Here is a 10,000-nt window from a genome sequence, read left to right on the forward strand (position 1 = left end):
TATATTATATCCCTGTTACCCGATACCCCTAGGCCAAGAGGCCCCACAGTTAGAAATAAATACAATTTACTTAGAAAGAAAATACCTGCTTTATCCTTTGGCTTTCTACACAGTCTGCTTTCGTCACACCTATTCGCCATAATTGTGTAATATGTGCATGTCGCCAAGGTGAATCAGATGAAAAAGGAAACAGATTCTAGAGGGCATGGAAGTAATCCTGGAGAGAGAGGCATGTGTCACCGAGTCGTCAACCCTGGGCCGCTTCCTCGGTAGGGGGGGAATTGATTTGATGTGCGCCTGGTTCCCCTCTAATGCACTAAATAGTTTTCCAGTGTGTGTGGCAGCCATCGTCGTCCCCCAAAGTGGGTTTCACTCTGTATATTAATACAATCCTGCCGATAGAGAAAAGCGAGAGAAAATCCAATTTGAAACAAATACTTTGACTTACCTGTATGGCCCCGGCTGTCATGCGTGCCGGTGTTTCTCGATATTGTCTTTCCCCTACCATTGTCAGGAAACGGAGAGAGAAGGAAAAAAAGCTCAACTTCAAAGGCTTTTGTAAACAAACCCTCTGGTGAGAGGAGAAGAGTAGAAGGGAGAAAGTGCATTTCTTTTTCTTGGCGGCTATTAAGTTTTAATTGCATTGTGAGTTCTGGTGACAGATGTGGGAGAACGTGTCAGTGTCTGCACTGCACGCATGTCCTTAACGAGAGATAGCATAAAGGCAGGTTAATTATCGAAAGCGTGTTTCTTTCATTGTTGATGGGTTACTGCGTATAGGCTTTTGGAATCAATGTTCTTTTCATGTCCTAGTTCTCAGGCCAGACAAAATATGCAGAGACAGAATTCATTAATTTAAATCAAACATACTGTTTATGGAATTGATTCAAATCAATGTGAATATTCTGTCATGAAATATGAATAGCTTACGTTTTATTGATTGAATACAAGCTGGGCTGTAAACGTATTGAGAATGTCCTCCCTCCCTAAAAAAGAAAGGAAAAGAAATACCCTCTTAAATCAATCCTGGGAGGATTGGTAAAGTTGCATTTCATTTAAGAGTAAACTTTGCTGCAGATTCCATCCCTAGTTTCTAATTCCACAGTACAGTACACTGCAGAAAAGATAGCATTCTTACTCTAAGTTACAGTTATAGTTGTTTACTTTACTAATTGAGCCATGACTCACTTTCACTATGGCTAAGTCCAGTGATGGTTATAGGCTTGCTAATGCAAAATGATGTTTCAACACTTTCACACGCAGGTCTCAGCCACAGACCCGGACCAGGAGGCCGACCAGGGCGCCCTGCGCTTCTCCCTCCACGGCCAGGGAGCTGGCAGCGAGTTCATCATCGACGAACGCACAGGCCACATCTATGTCCAGCGGCGTCTTGACCGTGAGGAGCGCTCGGCTTGGAGATTCCTTGTCCTGGCCACAGACGAGGTAGGGGCAGGCTTGACAGGCTTTGCCGACGTCCTATTAGAAGTCCGCGACGTCAACGACAATGCGCCCTTTTTCCCGTGTCCGGCCCTGGATGCTTCGGGCTGCTTTGTTGGCCACGTTCCTGAAAACTCACCTGCCGATACATCTGTGATGGAGATGAGGGCCACGGACCTGGACGACCCCAAGGTGGACAAAAATGCTGTGCTTACCTATCGCATCGTCCAGAACGTTCGCAATGAAATCAATCTCAACCTGTTCTCCATCAATCCCTCGACCGGTACCATCTATACGGTGCTGCGGTCGCTGGACCGTGAGGTTGAAGACCGGTATCTGGTTGTAGTGGAGGCCAGGGATGGTGGGGGCCTGACCGGGACTGGGACAGCTACTATTGTGGTGTCGGATGTGAATGACCATCCTCCAGTGTTCACCCAGAGGATCTATACAGCCCAGGTGGGTACACTGGCTCCATGCAAATAGCTATATTTGCAAGTCATTTTTGTCTTTTTCTGCCCCCACATTGTTCATTTGTCATGTGTTTCAGTTTTACCCATGCTATCTTCCTTATGTATACCATGCAAAAATATTTGTTTCCCCTTTTAAATGCTTTTGTGGTCTGCTATGTTCTTTTGTAATGTAACTCTTCTTTATTCTTACTTTCATATCTCATTATTGTTACCTAAGCACTTTGAGTCATCATGTACGTCATGATTACTTTTGTCATGTTGACCTTTTCACTTTGTGTGCTCAGAGAACAGACTAACCAATCAGATATGTTGTTGCTGTCAGGTGGCGGAGGAGCTGGAGGTGAACAGCGAGGTGCTGGCAGTGTCGGCCACCGATGGCGACCAGGGTGAGAATGCAGTGGTCACTTTCAGCATCGTTGGTGGTGACGAGGACAGGAAGTTCTTTGTGGAGACCGACAAGGTGAACCGTCGTGGCGTGGTGCGGCTGAAGAAGAAGATCGACTTTGAGAAGCCCCACGAGAGGACCTTTAATTTGACGGTGAAAGCAGAAGACGCAGATTTCTTCAGCCTGGCATATTGTTTAGTCCAGGTGGAGGATTCCAACGACCACGCACCCGTTTTCTTCCCGCAGTTCTATGAGGCGTCCGCGATGTCTGAAGATGTGCCGGTGGGCACCATTGTGGCTCAAGTCACTGCCGCTGATCTCGACTCAGGCCAAAATGGCCGCTTTTTATACAGTATTGCCAAAGAGTCTGACCCTTATGGCCAGTTCCTGGTGGACCAGTCAGGCTGGGTGGTGGTGGCTGACTCTCTGGACCGGGAGAAAGTGTCACAGCATAGGCTCATGGTCCTGGCTACTGACACGGGCAGCCCGCCACTCACAGGCACTGCCATCGTCATGGTTACCGTGCTGGACATCAACGATAACGGGCCAGAGTTCGAGGTGCTTTACCGGCCGATTGTGTGGGAGAACATGGTGGCGCCTCAACCGGTTCACATGAACGAAACGTCCCTGCTTCTCCATGCGGCCGACCGCGACTCTTCGCCCAACGGCGGCCCCTTCTCCATCCGCCTGCTCATGTTGACCTCTGACGCCACCAACTTCAACCTGACGGACCTGCGCAATGGTAGCGCTGCTCTGACCGCCCTGCGGACCTTTGATCGTGAGCGCCAGAAGGAGTACCGCCTCCCCATCCTCATGATTGACAGCGGCTCTCCTCCAATGAGCTCCACCAGCACACTGACGGTCATCATTGGTGACAGAAATGACCACCCACACTTGCCGGGCCATACTGACTTCATCGTGTACAGCTACCAAGGTACGTTCTAGTAATGTTGTTACAACGCTCACTTGTCACAGTTGACTGCTTACAGCCCTCTTGCAGTAACTACATCATTTATTTAGTGTTTCATGCCATCTGTCAGCTTGCTTTAATTTGTCAGAAAAACGGAGGTTTTCTGTAATGTATTTTTAGTGGATTTAGGTTTTTTTTCAGATGAAAGTACATTAACGCTCTAATAAGAATTCATCATGTATCTCGAAAACAGACCATGAAGCAAACAATTTACTTAAAGCTTAAGTCCTAGGTTTTATAGGCATATAAACAGGAGCCATTGGAAAAAGCTGTTGATTTCACACCTAACGGGATTACAGCACTCTATTTAGCTTTTCGGAGGGAAAATGAGAGCTAGCATGCTAATGTGTGTGCATCCCCCCGCTGTGTTTCTAAACCGTGTCCATATGTGCCAACGAGGCGTCGTTCTCCTCCTTATCTCCTAAAAGAAAAGTGCTTCTACCCTCCTTTCCCTCTTCCCTCTCCTCCCCCTCTCTCTTACTTTCACTTTGAGAGTTTTAGGTGTTCCACAGGGACAGGTTCTGCTCCCTTTCCTAATTCAAGGTTGTTTTGTTCCCCCACTCAGGTGTTCTCCCAACGACGGTGCTTGGACAGGTTCAATCCCCTGACCTTGACGACTGGAGTGAGAAGGTTTACCGATTCGAAGGCAAACCCCCCAGGTACTATGGTCTCCTTTGCTGAAGTTTGAAATGAAGAGAGGCACAGAGAAAGTGTGCAGTAAAGGAGGTAAAGGGATCGAAAGAGAGAGAGAGATGTAATTGTATGATAAGGAGAGAAAGACAAAGCTGAGAGGATGGGGAAAAGAGGCAGTGAAAGAGAAAAAGAAAGCGAACGAACGACTGAGGGAGAGACAATGTATGAAAGGAAAAGAGATTGAGAGGAAGAGAGAGAGAGAGAGAAAGAAAAAGACTGAAAGAGAGGGAAAAAAGAGCAAGAGAGAGTGAGAGAAAGGGGAGATGAGACTTGTCAGGAGCACCGTTATTAATACTTCATGAAGAATTGTATTGAAAATTCCCAGGCGCGGAGCCCTTGTTTTGTTTGATGGGGCAACACGTTTGTGTGCGCTGAAAAGAACAGGATTACGCTCCCGGCACCTCTCTTTCTAATGAGACACCTGTAATGGGAGGTGGTGAGCACCCGAGAAAAAGATGACAAGAAATGACAAAGATAGAAAGAAAGAGAGAGCAAGAAAGAGACCATTACCATACCAGAAAACCCAGTCAGCAGATCTCAATTGGCGCAGCCTATTGGATCATCTCATTATATCCCATCCCCTGTTTAGATGATGGTTTGAAGCCTATTTGTTTTCTGTCAACCAGAAGTGCTGTGTTGGATGTTTGGCCCGGGCTAACAAACACAGATCATTAATGTATTACATTAATTCGCTGTCCCGGGGAGAGCGGCGTGACGCGTACCGGCCTCGCTTGTGACGACTCTTCGATCCGGTCAGAGGTTTTGATTGGCTTACGGCTCGCTTAATTACCTTGTTTGGTTTGACCTGTCATAGTCACAGGCAAGGCGTAACAAGGTTTTTTTACGGTTATGTGAGAGCGGTGGCAGTTTTTCAAGTCTCATTTGAACGTCGGTCAGTGTGTATGTGGGCTCACCTTGGTGTTGAGGCGATGCTAAAACAATAACGCAACTTTGTGGTAATGTGTGATGCAGGCACTAGGTTTATCCACATTTCTATCATGGGCCTCCTAGAATACCACCATACTCTGGCATTCACACACACACACAAACACACACACACACACAAACACACACACAGACACTTTCCTATGCCTAGCTGTTAGTGAAGGGGTCTCTAATGACTGCAGCATAGCTTCAGTCTTCTGATGGGGAACAGAGACAGCTCTGTTCACTGACCCCAGTGGACCACCGCTTCCTTCTCTGGTGTAATTGAAGGTATGAGAGAGAGAGAGAGAGTGAGAGAGAGAGAGAGAGAGAGAGAGAGAGAGAGAGAGAGAGAGAGAGAGAGAGAGAGAGAGAGAGAGAGAGAGAGAGAGAAAGGAGGGATGGAGAGAGAGAAAGGGAGTTGGAGAGGGATCGTCCTCCCCTTTGTTATGATCTGATCCCTTTTGGAGTGGGGTTTGATAGAACGAACACTGAACATGGGAGGACTTGAGGGAATAGATCGAGTAATCGAGTTAACAGAGGGGGAGGAGTGTTAGAAGAGTGAGCAGGGTGTGTGTGCGTGCGGGCGGGCTGGCGTGTATGTGCGTATGTGTGAGTGTGTGTGTGTGTGTGTGTGTGTGTGTGTGTGTGTGTGTGCATAGGAGGGTAAGGGAGTAACATTGATATTGGTAGTAAAAGCATCTATAATGCATGTGGATGATGTCCCTGGACAGTTCACCTGTTCAATGTGAGATGGTGAAAATGGGCTTGGGATGATGGATAAACATTTTAGGGTTATTCCTGATATCTTGTTCTGTCTCTCTCTCTCTCTCTCTCTCTCTCTCTCTCTCTCTCTCTCTCTCTCTCTCTCTCTCTCTCTCTCTCTCTCTCTCTCTTTCTCTATCTCTCGACTAATTCCTCTGTCACTCTCTAACCCTCCCCCCACCCCCTCTTTTCTCTCTCAATTCAATCCAATTCAATTCAAAGGGTTTTATTGGCATGGGAAACAAACAACCATTTACATTGCCAGTTTCAACACAAATGAAATAAATAATAATACAAATCTAACAGCAAACCAAAAAATGTAAAACGATGTAAGCGTTTTGGCATTTAAACATTATATTATTGACAATGTACAGTGTTTTATCAATGTGCAATAGTTCTCTCTCTCTGTCTCTCTCTCTGTCTCTCTCTCTGTCTCTCTCAGATTGTTCAGTCTGAACCAGAACTCAGGCCAGCTGAGTATCAGAGAGGGGGCGCCCCTGGGCAGCTACAGCCTGGAGGTCTGTGTCTCAGACAAGACCTGGCCTGACGTCACCTCCACCGCAGAGGTCGTTGTTATGGCGCTGACCCAAACGGCCGTTCAGAACGCTGGCTCCTTGAGGCTGTCGAGTGAGTGTGTTTGTCTCTCTCTCTCTCTGTCTCTCTCTCTCTCTCTCTCTCTCTCTCTCTCTGTCTCTCTCTCTCTCTGTCTCTCTCTCTCTCACTCTCTCTCTGTCTCTCTCTCTGTCTCTCTCTCTCTCTCTGTCTCTGTCTCTCTCTCTCTCTCTCTGTCTCTCTCTCTGTCTCTCTCTCTCTCTCTGTCTCTGTCTCTCTCTCTCTCTCTCTCTCTGTCTCTCTCTCTCTCTGTCTCTCTCTCTCTCTCTGTCTCTCTCTCTCTCTGTCTCTCTCTCTCTCTCTCTCTCTCTGTCTCTCTCTCTCTCTGTCTCTCTCTCTCTCTCTCTCTCTCTCTGTCTCTCTCTCTCTCTCTCTCTCTCTCTCTCTGTCTCTCTCTCTCTCTGTCTCTCTCTGTCTCTCTCTCTCTCTGTCTCTCTCTGTCTCTCTCTCTCTCTCTCTCTCTCTCTCTCTCTCTCTCTCTCTCTCTCTCTCTCTCTCACTCTCTCTCGTAATTGTGCAGGGGATGTTAAGAAACCCAGTAGTCCTCCCCTAAAAAGTAATTGAATAATACAAATATATATAAAACTAATAATACAATTAAACAAAACGTTATCTCCCGAAGTCCACAACCTGGGTGTCATCCTCGACTCCACCCTTTCCTTCCAATCCCACATCAAGTCCGTCACCAAATCCGCCTTTTTCCACCTAAGAAACATTGCCAGACACCGACCGTCACTGTCGGACTCTGTTGATGAAACCCTGGCTGGTCCATGCTTTTTTCACCTGCTGCCTGGACTACTGTAATGGCGTCCTGTTCAGGGTATCCAACTAAATCCTGGACAGGCTCCAGTATGTCCAAAACTCCGCTGCCAGGGTTCTCACACACACAAAGCCGTGGCAGCACATTTACCCCCATCCTCATCCACTGGCTTCTGGTCAAGTCCCGCATCTCCTACAAAATCCTCCTCCTCACCTACAAGTCCCTCCATGCCCGTGCCCCGATCCGCAACATCCCTACCCTGGATGCCTTTGAAATGGCCCTCAAGTCTCACCTGTTTGCCAAGGCCTTCGGCCTCTAGTTTACAGTAGTTGTTGTTTTGTTTGCTTGACTGTCTGTCTGACTGTTTTTTGTTATTTTCTTGTATCTCTGTAAAGCGATCTTGGGTCCCCTGAAAGGCGCTATATAAATTTAAGTTATTATTACTATTACTATTATTATTATTATGATTATTATTATTATGATTATTATTATTATTATTATAGATGAATAACATTGATTCAAGCAGACCTGATTCGAAAAGTGTTTCCCAATATAAATGAGTTTGAGCGTGCCTGGAGTGCCAGATGCACTTTCGGGATTAGTCCATTGGTTCGATTGTGCCAGGCACCCTCAATCAAGCACAGAGAAGTATTTATTATGTTTGGATCTGTTGAGGTTCTGAACATCTCAACAATTTTCTTCCTTCCTTCCTTCCTTCCTTCCTTCCTCCCTTCCTTCCTCCCTCCCATCTTTCTTTCCTTCCTTGCTCTTCAACCAGACATCACAGTGGAACAGTTCTTCAGCAGTCCTCCGGGTCAGGAGAGCCGTTTCTCACGTCTGGGTCGTCTCCTCTCCGAGCTTCTCTGGACTGACCGCGACAACGTCCACCTCTTTTCTGTCGCCAACGGCAACCGGCGGGGCGAGCGCGAGGTCAACGTGTGGTTTGCCGCCCGCGACTCCCGGTACTACAAGGCAGAGAAGCTCCATGGCAACGTGGCGGCGGGCAAAGCGAAGGTGATGATAGGATAGGAGAGGATACACACACCCGATACACACCCAGTCACACACAAACACACCCAGTGTTGAATAGGCTCACACAACGCCATATTGCTTCATGGTATATGCATGAACCCTTTCTCCCACACACACACTAACGCACTACTCAAAGATATAGAACTCTCTCTCACACACATTTAACCAAGCACTCACATAGAGATACATGCTGTACTACTCAAAGATACACTGATTTAACTCTCACAGACACACTTAAACACACACACACACACACACACACACACACATACCGGTACTCATACTCACAATGTGACACTGTTCAAGTGTGTGTAAATATTTAATATCCATTTAAGGCATGAGATAGCAGCTGGTGACCCAGGCTTGTGCTGAAGGAGGGATGAGGGATGAGGGAGGACAGGAGAAGAGAATGTCTTGAGAGTGTGTTAAGAAGAATGTCAGTGGTTAAAGTGGCTTTGTAGATGTGCTCCCCCAAATGTAATTTCCCCTAACCCCCGTCCAGGCGTATGCAGATGACATAGTAGTACGGTAATAGCCTCCAGGCAGGAGAATGTCATCAACACCATGCTCCCCAGAACTGACTCCTTTTTGGAGTGGTCTGGATTAGAGGTCAAAGATTTCAAAAAGTTCCGTTTTTTTATGAGAGGCGGAGCGGGGGAAACCGCTCGTATCAAGGCTAAAACAGACACCATTCCCACATGTTTACAGTGAATAACAAGCCACTGAGAGTATTCATGTCATGAGACATATACCGTACTTATCTGGGTCATACATTTAATGTGGCAGGTGAATGGAAACAGCGAAAGTCGATGAAATTATCTCGGATTATTCCACCAGTTTAGATCTAATGAATGCATCGCCCCTGCCACTCATCATGAGATCATGACTCCCAATGAACTGATTCGGTGTTTATGCTCCTTAATGCACTTTGTATTTATGTGGACATAAATAAAGCATTTAAAATGTTTGTGTGTGTGTGTGTGTGTGTGTGTGTGTTCATATGCAATTGTATGTGTGTCACAGACAGTTTTACAGCTGGCTGCTAGAGTGAAGATGGAGCGCTTCTGAGTTGCCCTCACCAGCCCCACAGGAATAATAACAGTCAAAATGATTCAAGTTGATTTGACAAACCTGTAAAACTGATTTGCAGAAAAAAACGGATTATTTCAATGATTTCATATAGAATCCTCACACTCACTCCAACTGATTCAAGACAGATAGGATTGTCCCTTTCTCTCTCTGGTCATAATATTGACATTCAATTTTGCATTTTTCTCCCTCCTTTTCTTTTTCCTTCTCTCTTTCTGTCCTTTCATTTCCATTTGTTCTCTCTCCCACCTCTCTCCCCTCTTCTTCCCTTCTCTTTCCCTTTCCTTCTCCCTCTCATCCTTTCTCTGTCTCTCTCTTTCACCTCTCTCTCTCAGTTGGAGGCAGCTCTGGGCTTGTCCATCTCCCAGGTGGCCGTGGACGAGTGCCCCTACACCGACTGCAGCCAATCGGGGGGCTGCAGCACTGCTGTCACCTTCAGCCACACCCCCACCGCCCTCAGCTCTGGGAACACTTCCCTGGTGTCAGTCTCTGCCTCCTGGGAGGCCCGCTGTGGCTGCAAGGCCCGAGAGAGCCTGCACCTCGCCTGCTCCTCCTACCCCCGCAACCCCTGCCTCAATGGGGGCACATGCGTGGACAGTGAGCTGGGATACAGGTACGGCCGCCATCGCTCATTAGCATTAGCTGTTGATATGCTGTTTACATTAGCTGTTGATATGCTGTTTACATTAGCTGTTAGTGTTGATGACAAGAGGACCAGGTCCCAGCTCTGTCCGTTACGCTGTGTGAGTATGTGTGAGTGTGCCCACCTTAAGGGGAAAAGCACGGTTGTCCAGTTAAACCTAAAGAGAACTTTGGAACCGTATGAGGTATGGTTTCTTATAGGTTGGACAACATTTTCCATC

The 10,000-nt window shown here is 47.0% G+C and overlaps 1 protein-coding gene across 1 annotated transcript in view; it reads left to right on the forward strand.

The window, feature by feature from the left end:
* LOC308166622 (putative neural-cadherin 2) overlaps positions 1–10,000 on the forward strand; it is a gene marked incomplete at both ends in the record, with an annotated part of 139,282 nt that overhangs the window by 119,665 nt on the left and 9,617 nt on the right. The window contains 6 exons of the mRNA XM_080540951.1: positions 1,264–1,893; positions 2,230–3,226; positions 3,828–3,921; positions 6,087–6,271; positions 7,795–8,030; positions 9,473–9,750. Coding sequence (XP_080397077.1) covers positions 1,264–1,893; positions 2,230–3,226; positions 3,828–3,921; positions 6,087–6,271; positions 7,795–8,030; positions 9,473–9,750 — 2,420 coding nt within the window. The remainder of the gene's footprint in view (positions 1–1,263; positions 1,894–2,229; positions 3,227–3,827; positions 3,922–6,086; positions 6,272–7,794; positions 8,031–9,472; positions 9,751–10,000) is intronic.

The sequence above is a fragment of the Nansenia antarctica genome, assembly GCF_963989245.1.
Source record: "Nansenia antarctica genome assembly, chromosome: 10".
NCBI lineage: Eukaryota > Metazoa > Chordata > Actinopteri > Argentiniformes > Microstomatidae > Nansenia > Nansenia antarctica.